At 43.0% G+C, this 17904-nt stretch overlaps 1 protein-coding gene across 1 annotated transcript in view; it reads left to right on the top strand.

The window, feature by feature from the left end:
- LOC121536978 (ubiquitin-conjugating enzyme E2 E3) overlaps positions 1–17904 on the top strand; it is a 36496-nt gene that overhangs the window by 13772 nt on the left and 4820 nt on the right. Inside the window, exon 4 of the mRNA XM_041844675.2 lies at positions 15452–15584. Within this exon, the coding sequence (XP_041700609.1) occupies positions 15452–15584 (133 nt within the window). The remainder of the gene's footprint in view (positions 1–15451; positions 15585–17904) is intronic.

The following is a 17904-nucleotide window of genomic DNA, read 5'->3' on the forward strand; positions in this document are numbered from 1 at the left end:
CTTCCGACGTGGGCACTTGCACACTTCCTCTCATTGATTTACCAATGGTGGAAACTCCTTCCAGCCAATACTTACACCAATCCTGTGCTTTTAAATCGATGATGGGGAGGGAGTGTGCAAGTGCACACTTCAGGAGAAGAGTGGAGTATGAGGACCTAGCCTGGGTCAGTCACTTGCAGTAGCTCACCAACCTCTATCTCTCTTGATAATGTTACTGGATGACATCATCCTGCTTTAAAGGCTTACAAAAAGAGACTCTCTAACCTGCGTAATATGAATGAATGAATCCTGATTGCTGTTTGGGGAATGTAATATGAAAGCCTGGGTTTTTATTAAAGATAGATTCTTACTACTTCCTTGGATGGTATGTGAAGCCAGTCCTGCTTCAGTTCCCCCGGACATGGTAAATGTAGATAATGATTCTTTATCTCTATCATGTATGTGCTCCCCGCCCTTTAATCCCACTGGAGTATATCCCTAATGTAATTTGCTAGGCTGCTTGCCCCTTGCTCTGTATGAATCCAGTGTCTCAGGAGTAGGCTTTGGGCTGGCTGTTCCTGGCTGCTCCCCTCCCTCCTCCCTCCCTCCCCCCTCTACAGGGTCTTCTGAGTGAGTTGGCTGTCCCAATATGATTCCCTCCCCCCTCCTCTGCTCAGAGCCCATTACTCTGATAACACACGGAATAGAAGCCTTGTCATGCCACGGCCATTTGGTCTAGACCTCACACACACACACACACACACACACACACACACACACACACACACACACACACACACACACACACACAAGATAACCACCACAGTGCCCCTTCATGTCACAATGCTACTATGTGAGCGATTGGAAGGATAAAACGTTCATCACTTTGTGATCACAGCTGTTTTTTCCCGCCTCCAGCTACTTGTGGCGTGTCTCATTTTCATTCAAAGGGACTATCAAGGCAGGATTCTTGTCTTGCAAAACATTGTGTTCCTTTTATAATCACTCTCCCCCCTCTCGGCTGCTTCCATGGAGGCCCAACCTCGTTAGCCTATTAGTTTGGGGTTAGAGGTCAGGCCACACAGCATTTTATAATGTTCTGTTGCAGATTTGTGGTAAAATGTTTCACTCACTGGTATTTTTCTTCTGTAATCAGGGTCCGTATTCACACAGCGTCTCAGAGTAGGAGTGCTGATCCAAGATTAGTTTTGTCTTTCAGATCATAATGAATAACATTAAATAGACATGGAGGACCTGATCCTAGATCAGCATTCCTACTCTGAGACGCTTTATGAATACGGGCTCAGATCTGCTTTATACTTCTACTGACTGTGTTGCTGTGCTCTGATAAGGCTCAGGCTGTCAGAGAGTGCACACTACGTCTGCCTGAGGAATCCACCTGTTCTGAGTCCCAAATAGCTCCCTATTTCCTATATAATGCACTACTTTTGACCAGGGCCCACAGTGCTCTGATCGAAAGTAGTGCACTATATAGGGAATAGAAAAGTAGTGCACTATATAGGGAATAGGGTTGGTATCCGTTCACTAGCTCCTCACTGTAACACTGAGCGCACAAGGCCACACCACTCACTTTCACACCAGCCACGGTCCGGGTAGTGGTGAGAATAGGAAGCCAAGGGTTCTAGAGGGAGTCTCGTCTCACTACAGCTCCAGAACATAAGACACCAGACCGTACAGACCCTTAAGCCAGCTGTCCTTCTATTACACACACACACACACACACACACACACAGGGAAGACCAGCTACACAACGCGCCAGTCCAATTTGGTTAACCATTTTTTTACTGCCTCGGTCCCTTTGAACCAGACAAAAGAGTCCTCATCATGTCTTCAAAGTGGCCGGTCAACAAGCTACTCTCCACATCAGGCACTTGTTTTTTTCAGCAAAGCCTGCCCGTTTCCTACATTAGCATTTCTCTTTTCCTCCTCCCTGGGTGCGTCCCAAATAACACCCTATTCCCTATGTAGTGCACTACTTTTGACCTGGGCCCATTTGAGACGTAGCCTCTTCCCTCTCTGCCCCTGGCCCAGCAGATGCTGAGCTAGCTGACTCTAATCACGGACCCCCAGTAGGGATGCAGGCCTGTGGGCCGTCAATAGATCCGGAATGTGGTGGTGGTGTTTTGTGTTTTTTAATCACCAGTGGTTTGTCTTGTATGACATGCTCTCTGTGCCCAACCTACAGAGCTTCTGTTTATCTGTCGTTCCTGTTGTTTGACAACACTGGTTTGGATACTTACCCCCTCTCCTTGTATTCATGAGCTGTATCTTCTCTGTGCTGTTTGCCTGTTAAGAATGCATGAGACATGTTATTCTATCAATATCTCATGAGTCAGAAATGACCTTGTGTCTTACAGAAAAACATCACATTCACAACAGATACAGTGCTCTGTCTAGACTTTTCTGTTCATGTTATTGTGTCTATTTTGGATGAAGAATATGGCCAGGTTTGAAAAAGGACTTGGCATCTGTCAGAAACAGAAATGTCACAGCCTGCTTACTGATTAAAAGTGTAACAAGTAGAAATGAAATGTTCTTCCTGAAATAAATGTACATCTTCATAGATGGTGGAGAGGAGAGAAGAGCTGTTACAGGATACAATGTGGGTTGTCCTCCACCTTCTTTGTTGAAACCAGAGTTTAATTAGGACTTTACAAACACAACACCACAAGAAGCGTTTCATTTGTGTAAACATCAATGTCAGGCCTCAAACAGAACAGTGTTTTGAAGTGCTGCCTCTCCACTTTGTAGTAACACTGTCTCTCTCTCTCGTTGTATCATAGTCAGAGGAGATGAATAGGGCTGCTCTCTTTCATGACTGTCTGCCTTGTCATAATCCACAATTAAATGTCTTGGCAGATCCCTTAGCAACAGGTCTTACCAGAGAGAGAGAGAAAGAGCAGCTTTGTAGCCCAGTTACACACATGCGTATTTATGCACGTATTCACACACGTATTCATGCATGTACACACACACACACACACACACACACACACACACACACACACACACACACACACACACACACACACACACACACACACACACACACACACACACACACACACACACACACACACACACACACACACACACACACACACACACCACACACACACACACACACAAAGGCAATACCTCGTCAGTGATGATTCATCTCTCAGTTGGTCTCCGCTCCTCCGCAGATCCCACCTCCTCAATCCTCTCCTGGGACATACATTATAGAACCACTGCTATCCTAGTCTTCAATGTCCTGGTTGCCTAGTGGTTAAAAGCGTTGGGCCAGTAACCTAAAGGTTGCTGGTTTGAATCCTCGAGCCGGCTAGGTGAAAATCTGCCGTTGTAGCCTTGAGCAATGCACGTAACCCTAATTGCTTCTGTAAGTCGCTCTGGATAAGAGTGTTTGCTTAAATGTATTGTGGTGTGATTTGATTGTGTGTTGGTTTATCTTGTAGTAGTGGTTTTATGACAAATCATAATCATGAATGTATTACTCCCCCAGGGCTTTTTAAAAAGGGTTCATGTTTGCTTAAAAGCATGAAACCTTGTTGTGCTTGTTGACTAGTGAGTGATTGTACTGTATCGTTTTGTTCTGGGCTGGCATGATGCTCTGAGCATAACATCAAGCTCTACTGTCATACATCACATACAATGCTTATTTTTCTCTCTCTGCACAATACTCTGCCACTGCAGAGAGACAGCCACCTCAGAAACCACTTCCTGCTGTGTGTTTCAGAATAGCACCAGACAGTGTTGCTCATTCACCATGTTTGTAACTGGAAGGATATGGGTTGTTGAGCACCTTCTGCTCTCTCTGTAAAGTGTTAGAGGTAATAACAGAGATTTTGCACCATGTTTTGTAAGAATGACTATGCTTGAAGAATTCCCCTAAGACTCAATTCAGAATTTACACCTTTCCTACGCACTTCTCAGTAGTTAGTATTCAGACTTATCTAATGCTGGTGCATAACGGACTTTGCTGGCATTGGTTCCCTTGCGCGCGCTAAATACATTTTAATTAAACTGCTGAAAACCCTCCCACTTGCTGACCAACAGATTCTCGTGGAGTTTGCATTCAATTGGGTTTTCAGTACATGTACCTTTAATTAGATCCGTGCGGGTTCAGAATATAGCGTTCACTGAAAGAAAGCCATCTAAATATATGCATACAGTGAGGGAAAAAAGTATTTGATCCCCTGCTGATTTTGTACGTTTGCCCACTGACAAAGAAAGGATCAGCCTATAATTTTAATGGTAGGTTTATTTGAACAGTGAGAGACAGAATAACAACAAACAAATTCAGAAAAAGGCATGTCAAAAATGTTGCATTTTAATGAGGGAAATAAGTATTTGACCCCCTCGCAATCAGAACGATTTCTGTCTCCCAGGTGTCTTTTATACAGGTAACGAGCTGAGATTAGGAGCACACTCTTAAAGGGAGTGCTCCTAATCTCAGCTTGTTACCTGTATAGAAGACACCTGTCCACAGAAGCAATCAATCAATCAAATTCCAAACTCTCCACCATGGCCAAGACCAAAGAGCTCTCCAAGGATGTCAGGGACAAGATTGTAGACCTACACAAGGCTGGAATGGGCTATAAGACCATCGCCAAGCAGCTTGGTGAGTCAGTGGGCAAACGTACAAAATCAGCAGGGAATCAAATACTTTTTTCCCTCACCGTACTGGTCTCCGTTTCAGCACCAACTGGTAGATTTAAAAATACTCTGATCTTGTAGATTATTTAAGCACATTTTAGGGTTAGGAAAGTATGTATGAATCATAAAAAACAGGGTTGGAGAGCCTTTATGCATGAAATATATTGATGTATCAAAAATACAGTTGCTATATTCAAGGTCAAGCCAGGAAATATTGGAAGGTGGAAGAAAGTGTACAATAGGTATTGAACAATAGTCCTTTAAATCTACCCTAATCTTGGAACTGTATGACAGTCCAGTCGTTGTGAATCATGCTCCAGGTTTAAAGTGTGCTGCATTCTGGAGAGAGAGAGAGAGAGAGAGAGAGAGAGAGAGAGAGAGAGAGAGAGAGAGAGAGAGAGAGAGAGAGAGAGAGAGAGAGAGAGAGAGAGAGAGAGAGAGAGAGAGAGAGAGAGAGAGAGAGAGAGAGAGAGAGAGAGAGAGAGAGAGAGAGAGAGAGAGAGAGAGAGAGAGAGAGAGAGAGAGAGAGAGAGAGAGAGAGAGAGAGAGAGAGAAGACTTGTTCACAGGCTACTGATTACCCAGGTATGGCTGTGTCTGACTCTCTCCTTTCTATATCTCTATATATCTTTATCCCTCTCTCTCTCTCTCTCTCTCTCTCTCTCTCTCTCTCTCTCTCTCTCTCTCTCTCTCTCTCTCTCTCTCTCTCTCTCTCTCTCTCTCTCTCTGTCTCTCATATAATATGGCTCTGGATAAGAGCGTCTGCTGAATGATGTAAATGTAAATGTAAATGACTACATTGTGTGACGTTTTTGTTCACTCTTACTAATTGATTGTGCAATGCACACACATAATATTAAATTAAGATTTAAATTAGTGAGTGTGTGATATGGGGCTGAGATATATGTTTATTTTAATGTAAAGAAAACCTTTTAGAAACAATGGCAACACTGCCATGTTGATCTGAGCCTTGCTGTTGGAAAACCCCATTAGTCTGACTTTAGGCTGTCGCAGATGCACCTCCCCCGACTTCACTCCTCCACTTTCATCTACAGTTGGTTGCTCTAGCCTTACCACAGAATACAGCGTTGAGTCTACCCTTAAATTATGAAGTCAATCTTAATGTGACCCGCCAGATTTAGCAGCATAGAAAAAGTCCCATTGAAGTCTACAGAAATTACGATAGACCGAAATGGACGTTTTATAATGGTAAAATGAAATCGAGCACAAGAAAAAGTCACTTTACTGAATTGTTATTGCTCAAATGAAGATGACCCGAAGTTCATTAATGACCTTAAACTAAAACTATCTCAATGTAACGGGAATATTATACATACCACAACATCAAAGAGATGGGTCTATGTGAACTGTGGAGATATAAACATCCAACTGAAAGACAATACTCCTATTACTCTCACGTCCACAACTCAAGAATTAACTTTTTTATTGTAAACTTTTCTTTAATTGACTGTGTTTCTGAATGTAAATACCTTCATGGAATAGTTAAAGGCCATAGCCCATTGTCCTTCACATTTAAGATCAAACCTCCTATACCAATAAAAAAGACATGGCGATTCAACACAATGTTACTTGGAGATAAGGAGTTTACCTCATATCTCAACACACTGATAGAAATGTTTTTTGGAAATAAATGTAGATAATGTGTAGGTCCCGTGTAGCTCAGTTGGTAGAGCATGGCGCTTGCAACGCCAGGGTTGTGGGTTTGATTCCCACGGGGGGCCAGTATGGAAAACATTTATGCACTCACTAAACTGTAAGTCGCTCTGGATAAGAGCGTCTGCTAAATGACGTAAATGTAATGTAATAATGAAGTATGCCCAACTGTTGTCTGGGAAACTCTCAAAGCATTAATGAGAGAGTGTATCATGTCTTACTCTTCACATAAGAAAAATAACACACATAAAGAATTAGAAATACTAGAACAGAAAATCCACAACTTTCTATCTAAACACAGTTTAGATAGAAATGTTGACACCCTTCAACAGTTGAACACTTTGAAGCTCGAATATAAACACAATAAACACCTGATCTGCGGAGATCATCCGTTCACCTACTCTGCGTCTCACAAAGACACGGCGGTTGGAATAAAAAATCTCAAATTTGGACTCATCAGACCAAAGGACAGATTTCCACTGGTCTAATGTCCATTGCTTGTGTTTCTTGGCCCAAGCAAGTCTCTTCTTCTTATTGGTGTCCTTTAGTAGTGGTTTCTTTGCAGCAATTCGACCATGAAGGCCTGATTAACGCAGTCTCCTCTGAACAGTTGATGTTGAGGTGTGTCTTACTTGAACTCTGTGAAGCATTTATTTGGGCTGCAATCTGAGGTGCAGTTAACTCTAATGAACTTATCCTCTGTAGCAGAGGTAACTCTGGGTCTTCCTTTCCTGTGGCGGTCCTCATGAGAGCTAATTTCATTATAGCGCTTGATGGTTTTTGCGACTGCACTTGCAGAAACTTTCAAAGTTCTTGAAATGTTCCGTATTGACTGACCTACATGTCTTAAAGTAATGATGGACTGTCATTTCTCTTTGCTTATTTGAGCCGTTCTTGCCATAATATGGACTTGGTCTTTTACCAAATAAAAAAAAAAGCTGGTTGAGAGAATGCCTAGAGTATGCAAAGCTGTCATCAAGGCAAAGGGTGGCTACTTTGAAGAATATAAAATATATTTTGATTTGTATAACACTTTTTGGGTTATGTCACGCCCTGGCTCTGGGGACTCTCGTATGTTGAGCCAGGGTGTTTATTTTGTTTAGGTTCTAGTCGTTGTCTATCTATGTTGGCCTGAGTGACTCCCAATCAGAGGCATCGAGTGTCAGCTGGTTGTCTCTGATTGGGAGCCATATTTAACTGTCTGTCTTTCACTTTGTGTTTGTGGTTTCTTGTTCTGATTTGGTTTGTGTTATACTGTAGACGTCACGTTATCGTTGTTGTTTTGATCGTGTGATCATTCTAAATAAATATATAATGTTCGCATTCAACGCTGCGCCTTGGTCTCTCCCTGACGATCGTGACAGAAGAAACCACCAAAACCAGACCAAGCAGCGTGTCCAGGAGCCATCGCTAGCAGATCTCCGTGGCAACCTCGACTGGGTCAAGCCTAGTGAGGAGCAGAGAGGGTGGACTTGGGACCAGTTGAGGAAGAGCTTCGACTGGGTCAAGCCCATTGAGGAGCTGAATGGCGGGAGTTGGAGACAGAGGAGCGAGAGTTGGGCGAGAACGATGGAGGCCTGGCCCACGGGGAGGAGAGACTCCCAGAAAATTTTTAGGGGGGGGCTCACGACGTCGGGGCAGCAGGAGGCCGCGATAGAGCCGTCCAGCGGGTTGGCAGAGGAGGCCGCCAGGTTACGGGAGTCACTGGTCACCAGGGGGAAGGAGGTTGTAGAGGCACGGCGAGAGGTACTGGCGTGTGTTGCCAGTCCGGTCCGGCCTGTTCCTGATCCCCACGTAGGGCCAGTGGTGTGTGTTCCCAGTACGGTCCGGCCTGTTCCTGCCACTCCCACCAAGTCAGTGGTGCGTTTCGTCAGCCCGGCGCGGCCCGTTCCTGCTCCCCGCACCAAGTCAGTGGTGCGCGTCGTCAGCCCGGTCCGGCCCATTCCTGCTCCCCGCACAAGTCAGTGGTGCGGCGTCGTCAGCCCGGTCCGGCCCATTCCTGCTCCCCGCACCAAGTCAGTGGTGCGGCGTCGTCAGCCCGGTCCGGCCCATTCCTGCTCCCCGCACCAAGTCGGGGTGCGCTCGTCAGCCCGGTCCGGCCCATTCCTGCTCCCGCACCAAGTCAGGGGTGCGCCCGTCAGCCCGGTCCGGCCCATTCCTGCTCCCCGCACCAAGGCAGTGGTGCGCTTCGTCAGACCGGCTCGGCCCGTTCCTGCTCCCCGCACCAAGTCAGTGGTGTGCTTCGTCAGCCCAGTCCGGCCTGTCCCTGCTCCACGCACCAAGCCTACGGTGTGCGTCGTCAGCCTGGTAAGGCCCGTTCCTCCTCCACGCACCAAGCCAGGGGTGTCAGCTGGTTGTCTCTGATTGGGAGCCATATTTAACTGTCTGTCTTTCACTTTGTGTTTGTGGTTTCTTGTTCTGATTTGGTTTGTGTTATACTGTAGACGTCACGTTATCGTTGTTGTTTTGATCGTGTGATCATTCTAAATAAATATATAATGTTCGCATTCAACGCTGCGCCTTGGTCTCTCCCTGACGATCGTGACAGGTTACTACATGATTCCATATGTGTTATTTCATAGTTTTGATGTCTTCACTATTATTCTACAATGTAGAAAATAGTAAAAATAAAGAAAAACCCTGGAATGAGTAGGTGTGTCCAAACTATCTCATACATGCTCCTACAACCTAAGACATAAACTACTGCAATTTAAAATAATTCATAGGATTTACTACATTCCTGCCAGTACGCATGTAATGCATCCAGAAATGTCACATCTCTGTTGGAGATGCAAAAAGCACAAAGGAACCCTATTACATATGCTGTGGTCATGTGACAAATTGACACCATTTTGGGATAATGTACAGTGCATTCGGAAAGTATTCAGACCCCTTCACTTGTTCCACATTTTCTTACGTTACAGCCTTATTCTAAAATTGATTAAATAAATAAAAAGTATCATCAATCTACACACAATACCCCATAACAGGTTTTTAGAAACCTTTCTCATCTCGCATACACACTAGGTCTTCTTGGGGCATAGATCTACATAATAAAAATTAATGATTATTATTACATTTACGTTTTTTGCATGTAGGGGAAACACTGAGGAGAATAGTAAAGACTGGTCTAGGCTGTTGGATTTCTCAGACAGCAGTGATGCTGGTAGAAGAAAGAGATTTTGTCATCTTGACCAGGAAATTAAATTAGTCATTTATCTCCTCCATGTGAACTGAACAGGTTGTAGGTTTTGGAACTCAACACATAACACATCCTAATTTCCTTGAGATATAAACATTAAGGGACATGTTTACATTAGCCTGGTCCCAGATCTGTTAGTCCTGTATCACGACTCTATTGGTCATAGCTATACAGGGGAAACATATTTGGTACCAGGCTAGATTTACAGTCATTTCTAAATGAAAGTTTCCTGTATAGTAACAGTGAGATCAGTTAACAAGGTGAGGGAGCATCTCTCAGACAACCAGGCTTTCAGCTCATAGAATGGCTTAACATGGCCTTGCTGAAGGCTTGTCAGATTGATGCATGGAGGGAGGCGGTAAATAGATAAATATGTCTCTACCACCGCATATCTCCAGTGAAGGACAGACAGCTATAATTAAAGCATCATCACCTGTTTTGACATTCTGTCCCTCTGTCCTTTAGATCAGAGTCCTTCTATTGACGATGTGTCTAGTACTTTACTGAGAGGGTAGTGGAGTGTGAGTGGTGAGAAGCCTCTCTCTCTCTCTCTCTCTCGCTCTCTCATTTCAATTCAAGGGGCTTTATTGGCATGGGAAACATATGTTTAGATTGCCAAAGCAAGTGAAATAGATAATAAACAAAAGTGAAATAAACAATAACAAATTAACAGGCCCTCCTTGGTTGGGGACAGAAGCACCAGATCATCAGCAAACAGTAGACATTTGTCTTCAGATTCTAATAGGGTGAGGTTGGGTGCTGCAGACTGTTCTAGTGCCCTCGCCAATTCGTTGATATATATATTGAAGAGGGTGGGGCTTAAGCTGCATCCCTGTCTCACCCAACGGCACTGTGGAAATAAATGTGTGTCTTTTGCCAATTTTAACCATTTGTGTACATGGATTTTATAATGTTGTATGTTTTTCCACCAATACCGCTTTTCATCCATTTGTATAGCAGACCCTCATGCCAAATTGAGTCAAAAGCTTTTTTGAAGTTTTGGTTTGTTTGTTTGTCTGCTAGGGTGTGCAGGGTCTCTCTCTCTCTCACCACCCTCACGGCCGGTTGTGATACAGCCTGGAATCGAACCATGGGGTCTGTAGTGACGCCTCAAGCACTGAGTGCCTTAGACCGCTGCGCCACTCGGGAGCGGAACCCTGACCTCACAACCATAAAGTGCAATGGGGTTCTATAACTGATTGAAGTATTTTTAGCCAGATCCTAATTGTAGAATTATATGTTCCTTTTGATGGTATAGAAGGCCCTTCTTGCCTTGTCTCTCAGATCATTCACAGCTTTGTGGAAGTTACCTGTGGTGCTGATGTTTAGGCCGAGGTAGTGTCGTGGAAATTCTTACACAGGGACACGCGAAGTCAATCTTAAATGAATAATTATTTATTATCTGTCAGCTGGTCATTCCATGGTACCGTTACACCCTCGCTCTAGTCTTCTCATAAGACTAGTGAATAGCCTTCTCTCTATAAGACTATGGGTATCTTTTTATGCGTTACTCGCCTTTTATTTGTTATAATTTTTTTCCATACAGATTCATTTAAATTGACTTACGGAAATCAGTTACCGTCCCTCAAATGTTCGCAGATGATGTGTCTCCTCCTGGGCAGCTCACAGTAAGGGTCTGGTCTGGGCGGGTCTCGTCGTCTTTTGGTCAGACGGAATTTCCCTCACGCTTCATAAAATGCGCCACCGGTTTTCCTCGCAGACCTGCACTGGATAGCTCCGCAGGCAGAAACGATAATCGGGTTCGTGATGCCAAATTGTAGTGGAAATTCTTACACAGGGACACTCGAAGTCAATCTTAAATGAATAATTGTTTATTATCAGTTAACTGTAGAGGTTCCAACAAACTTGATGCACCATAGTGAACGTCTGTCAGGAGCTCTTCCGGGGCAGTCCCGTTAGTTCTCTTATATACTTACACAGAAAGTAATATTTGCATGATTTAGCTTGTTCATTATTCATCATTAATTTATCCTTAACATTTGTTATCATTCATGTGACAGACCAATACCTCACGAGGCTTCTTCTCTCCAAGCTGAGACTTTGACACTCTGGGTATACTGCCAAATTGCAGATACTACAGTGAGGATTTCTCCCAGGCGTTCAATAAGTCACTTGCATGAACACAGAAATTGGTTATTAGAAAAGCACAAACATAAACATTTCCATCAAAGTAGGTATAGTTTTTTGTGTGCTCTAGGGCAACGGTGTCTAGATGGAATTTGTATTTGTGGTCCTGGCAACTCTCTCTCTCTCTTTCTTTCTATCTCTCTCTATATATATATATTTCAAGGCTACTGACAGACATGCTGGTGGAGTGTGTGTGTGCGTGTGTACGTGAGAGCGTGCACGTGTGTGTGTGATTTATTTTCATCACATGGTAATAGAGCGGAGGGTGAAGAGTGAGGACAGTGTAGATAAGTGTCTGTCTGCTCAAGGCAGCCTCCACTAGGGCTGTGGCGGTCATGACATTTTGTCAGCCGGTGATTGTCAAGCAAATAACTGCCAGTCTCACGGTAATTGACCGTTAATTAACATAAACACATTTAGCATCTCCTGGCTTCCACACATAGCCTACAAGCCACTGATGCAGACCTTTGGAACATCTACATTTAAAAAGTCAAATAAATCCATGTTATATAGCCGTCACCATCACAATAAATTCATTATTTATTTTAGACTGGTATGATGAAACATGATATGAAGAAAATGTAGTCTATTTCAGAAGAACAGAATAGCATACTCTGAGTTGTCCTTATGTTAAGCCCTGATCTGGCTATGCCATTCTAGTTGATTTAGCAGACAAGATTTGCTTAGAATTCTGTGGCATGATTTTATATTATTTTATAGTGTGAATAATACAATTGAACATAGCTGAATAAAATAGAAAGGATATTTTCTCTAAACGATTTGAGGGAGTGCACACGTGGCTATTCTGTGTTGAGCGGTTAACAAAGAAACAGGTCCTCCTATATGCTTAATTTAGAGTTATTTATGCAACTTTAGTTGTGATACAAATGTTGGGCTATATGTTTTGATTTTTAATACATTCTAAGGCTGCATGATGCGACTCTAATTATGATTTGAAAAAAGTTGCATGACAGGCATGAGCTCTGCTTTGTTTTTTGCGCAGGCTGCACACACTTCATCAGTTTCTCATTCACAATTTGACAAGCACTTGATAATGCCTCGAATTTCCTGGTGGCATCCCCTTTGTGTGACCGTAATGCCCCCTAAAATAATCCATGCCTTTTGCGGACAGTGGCCGTTGTGCCCTTGGGCTGAATATAATAATTATAATTCCCTTCTCCCGGCTGTGTGCCCGAAGCACCTCTCACTCACATGGCTCTCTCAGATGTCTCAATTCTTATTAGCAAATGCCCGTCACGTGATGGGGTTCTTCTCACAGGCTACAAGTGAGGACAGACACATTGGGGACGCAACTGCATACGTCCTTATCGAATTCCGAGGCGCATATTGAAGAACTGTCCACATTTACTTTTCATCAGCCAACAAGATGAGTAGGCCTAATGAACAGCAAAAGCACTAGCCTATTTCAATCTACTATCCCCCATAGAACAAAAGTTGACCTATTCTATTCTGTGTGAGAAACACATATTCCAAACATAGTCTGGGACAGTTGAGGGATGCGATAGATCCCAAATTAATACAACCACTAGCATCAAAAAACCTTTTAAAAGTAATGAGGCTGACGCAACAGATCAGAACGTTTAGCTTAACATTTTGATAAACTATTAGGCTATTTCTTCACATTATAAGTGCAGCAATGTGCACACGGCAGTAGGCTATAAGCGCGTATGTTCCAAAATGCAATCAATTAGCGGGAAAACACCATTCTCAAAAGTGACTGCAAATGCAATTATGCATGTAATGCTTTTGATAATATATCATTAAGTGATAGGCTAATATTGTCACCCATCAGACTATTCTTGATTCAATCTTGTCTTTACATATACAACATATGTATGTGTGAAATTGTTTTGATTTAGAATGGACCATTATCATGCTCCTGTCACGAAACAGGGGCAGGGGAAAAAAAGACATGTCATCTATGCACTTCAATAGCGAATGGAGGACGCTTTTCCCGTGGTTCATTTTCATGCCAGCCAGGTAGGCTACACTCCTGTTGTAAAGAGAAGCAATGTTCTTAATATTAGGAAAGTTGAGAAATAAATATACAGTGGCTTGCAAAAGTATTCACCCCCCTTGGCATTTTTACTATTTTGTTGCCTTACAACCTGGAATTAAAATTGATTTGTAGAGCCACCTTTTGCAGCAATTACAGCTGCAAGTCTCTTGGGGTATGTCTCTATAAGCTTGGCACATCTAGCCACTGGGATTTTTGCCCATTCTTCAAGGCAAAACTGCTCCAGCTCCTTCAAATTGGATGGGTTCCACTGGTGTACAGCAATCTTTAAGTCATACCCAGATTCTCAATTGGATTGAGGTCTGGGCTTTGACTAGGCCATTCCAAGCCCTCTCTTGGCAGGTTTGTTGTGGTGCCATATTCTTTAAATTTTTTAATAATGGATTTAATGGTGCTCCGTGGGATGTTCAAAGTTTCAGATATTTTTTTATAACCCAACCTTGATCTGTACTTCTCCAAAACTTTGTCCAGGACCTGTTTGGAGAGCTCCTTGGTCTTCATGGTGCCGCTTGCTTGGTGGTGCCCCTTGCTTAGTGGTGTTGCAGACTCTGGGGCTTTTCAGAACAGGTGTATATATACTGAGAACATGTGACAGATCATGTGACACTTAGATTGCACACAGGTGGACTTTATTTAACTAATTATGTGACTTCTGAAGGTAATTGGTTGCACCAGATCTTATTTAGGGCCTTAATAGCAAAGGGGGTGAATATATATACACGCACCACTTTTCCATTATTTATTTTTTAGAATTTTCTGAAACAAGTAATTTTTTTCATTTCACTTCACCAATTTGGACTATTTTGTGTATGTCCATTACATGAAATCAAAATAAAAATCAATTAAAATACAGGTTGTAATGCAACAAAATAGGAAAAACGCCAAGGGGGATGAATACTTTTGCAAGGCACTGTAGTAGGCCTAGCCTATAGAAAGCTGATGGGATCCTCCTCTTTTTAATAGAGGCTATCTCTGTTTTCTCACAGAATTGCATAGCCTATAGAAATGTTGCGCAACATGAGCTCATTGGCTCTCATGAAGTGTTTGATTAGATTTTCAATTACATTTGCATTGATGTCAGAGTGATTAGAGGGACAGTAGTGTTCTGAGTATCAGGTAGTTAGCAAGTTTGTCAGGCTACTAATTACCACCAGAAGCCTAATTACCGTGACTAAACCGTCAAGTGGAAATTGGCTGCCTTCATGACTCGTGACCGCCGGTGTGGTGGTAATACGGACACCGTAACAGCCCTAGCCTCCACCCCCTCATTCACCTGAGTGCCTGGGTGCTACATTAACACATAGCTATCTCTCCTGCTTCTACAGCAGAGCCTTGACTGTCTTACTCTCCCCTTTATATCAATTTAAAAGGGCCTGGAGGAGTGATGTGGGTCTCTAACTGAGGAACTGAGGTGTAATAGGTAGCAGCAGGGTAGAGCATGGCGTTTGCAACGCCAGGGTTGTGGGTTCGTTTCCCACGGGGGACCAGTATGAAAAAAAAAAATTATGCACTCACTAACTGTAAGTCGCTCTGGATAAGAGCGTCTGCTAAATGACTAAAATGTAAATAAAGTAAAGTTATGAAAGAAAAAAGGTACCTACACACTATTGAATGCTTCCAAAGTTTTATTGAGTGCAACATTTATACTTGAAAGTCTTCGTCAGGCTTAACAATAAAGCCAAAAATATGAAGGTGTTTCACTCACTCTGTGCTGCTGTCTTTGTGTGTTTGCAGTGCGGGACCGAAGGGAGACAACATCTATGAATGGAGATCCACCATCCTAGGACCACCAGGCTCGGTGTACGAGGGAGGGGTCTTCTTCTTAGATATCACCTTCTCATCCGACTACCCCTTCAAGCCACCGAAGGTACTGTATCTTTAATCACTTGCTTTATAGTTTTAGAGGTCGGAGTATTAACAGTTAACAGCTCAGTAACATGGCCCACACAGCTCTTTTCAAAAGTAATGCACTAAGTAGGGAATAGGGTGTAATTTGGTACGTAGCCTCTGTCTGCAGCTAGTCCTCTATCGTTCTACATGGAGGTCAGGTCTGAGAGCAGTTTGCTGAGGTCATCAGTTGAAACCCTGAGGCTGATAAACATGATGTCTTGTCTTGTGTTTGTTGACTAACTGTGGCGCCACCCGGCCGTCGTCTCCTTGAGGCTACTATGCACTACACAGTAGCAGTTACACTACAGCGCTCTGCTCTACTGTCATATGACTGTGGAGACCAGGGGACCAGAATAACCCTGAACCGTTTAACACAATGCTGTTATTATTGAGAGCGAGAGACAGGCAGCAGTTGTGGTTTCAGTCTCAGTCAGACGTGACTTTGTGGCTGTGTGATACTCGGCACTAAGAGAGAAGCCCAGCAAAGTATGTATGGGTCCCCCAAATGGCACCCTATTCCCTACATAGTGCACTACGTTTGACCAGGGCCCTGGTCAAACGTAGTGCACTATATAGGTAATAGGGTGCTGTTTGGGATGTAGGCTCTGTGTGTTATAGACACTGCAGGGACTCTTTTTTTAGAGCCATTTACTGAGTTTGTAGCATATATTCTCATTAACCTTTTCACGTGTGAGTTCCAAATATCGCCCCAGTGTGAGTTTTTTTATGCGTGTGATATCAGAGTGCACTCAATGTTCCAAAATTTGATTGTTATGCAACAGGACAGTTAACCCGCGCTGCCCTCAAACCAAGACACGCTGCCTGCTAATTGTCTATAGGCTATGTTTCAACTTGTCAATTTCAAATTATTTTCTAACAAGTTTTATTTTCTAATAACAGTTTCAATTGAGGTGTGTTCCACCTCCTCATTAATTCACATAAAATGTAGCCCATTTCACTGTTGCGGACAATTTATGTTTGAGGCTTTACTGAGGCAAACTTCTCTCTTTGACGAGAGACCAAGCACTTCCCCAAATTAAGTATGAAGACATTGCGCATCTCTAGTCAGAACAGGCCTTGCACAAACTTTTCCCCCTGGCACATTTTCTGGCTGGCGCTCGCATTGCCTTCATTGTTGTTTTTCCTTACAAATAATAACTTTGGACATGTGTGTGTTCCTATCAAAGTAAGTGTCTTATTTTCTGTATGTCATGTTGTCGTTTCTACTGTAGCACACCGTATGTACAGTGCTATGAAAAAGTACTCGCCCCCTTTCTAATTTTCTCTACTTTTGCATATTTGTGATACTGAATGTTATCAGATCTTCAACCAAAACCTAATATTAGATAAAGGGAACATAACTGAAAAAATAACACAACAATTACATATTTATTTCATAAACAAAGTTATGCAACACCCAATTCCCCTGTGTGAAAAAGTAATTGCCCCCTTACACTCAATAACTGGTTGTTCCACCTTTAGCTGCAATGACTCCAACCAAATGCTTCCTGTAGTTGTTGATCAGTCTCTCACGTCGCTGTGGAGGAATTTTGGCCCATTCTTCCATGCAGAACTGCTTTAACTCAGTGACGTGTGGGTTTTCAAGCATGAACTGCTCGTTTCAAGTCCTGCCACAACATCTCAATTGGGATTAGGTCTGGACTTTGACTAGGCCATTCCAAAACTTCCAATTTGTTGCTTTTTAGAAATGTTCATGTAGACTTGATTGTGTGTTTTGGATCATTGTCTTGCTGCATGACCCAGGCATAATGGGACCCATCTCATCCAAAAAGTTGACTAAAGTTTGCCAAAAAGCACCTGGATGATCATCAAGACTCTTGGAAGAACGTTCTATGGACAGATGATTCAAAAGTATAACTTTTTGGACGACATGGTTCCAGTAATGCCTGGCGAATACCAAACTCCACAGTAAGAACATCATACCAAAGGTCAAGCATGGTGGTGGTGGTGTGATGGTTTGGGGATGCTTTGCTGCCTCAGGACCTGGACGACTTGCCTTAATAGAAGGAACCATGAATTCTGCTCTGTATCAGATAATTCTACAGGAGAATGTCAGACCATCCGTCTGTGAGCTGAAGCTGAAGCGCAGCTGGGTCATGCAGCAAGACAATGATCCAAAACACACAATCAAGTCTACATTAACATTTCTAAAAAGCAACAAATTGTAATATGCTGAAAAGTGGCCAAACTAAGTTCATATTTTTCAGGCAATTGGCGCAGCCATCTTTGACTTTGTTTATTTGTGTCTTATAGTGAATGGCATTCTGGGATTAGGG

Source organism: Coregonus clupeaformis, chromosome 23 (genome assembly GCF_020615455.1).
Source record: "Coregonus clupeaformis isolate EN_2021a chromosome 23, ASM2061545v1, whole genome shotgun sequence".
NCBI lineage: Eukaryota > Metazoa > Chordata > Actinopteri > Salmoniformes > Salmonidae > Coregonus > Coregonus clupeaformis.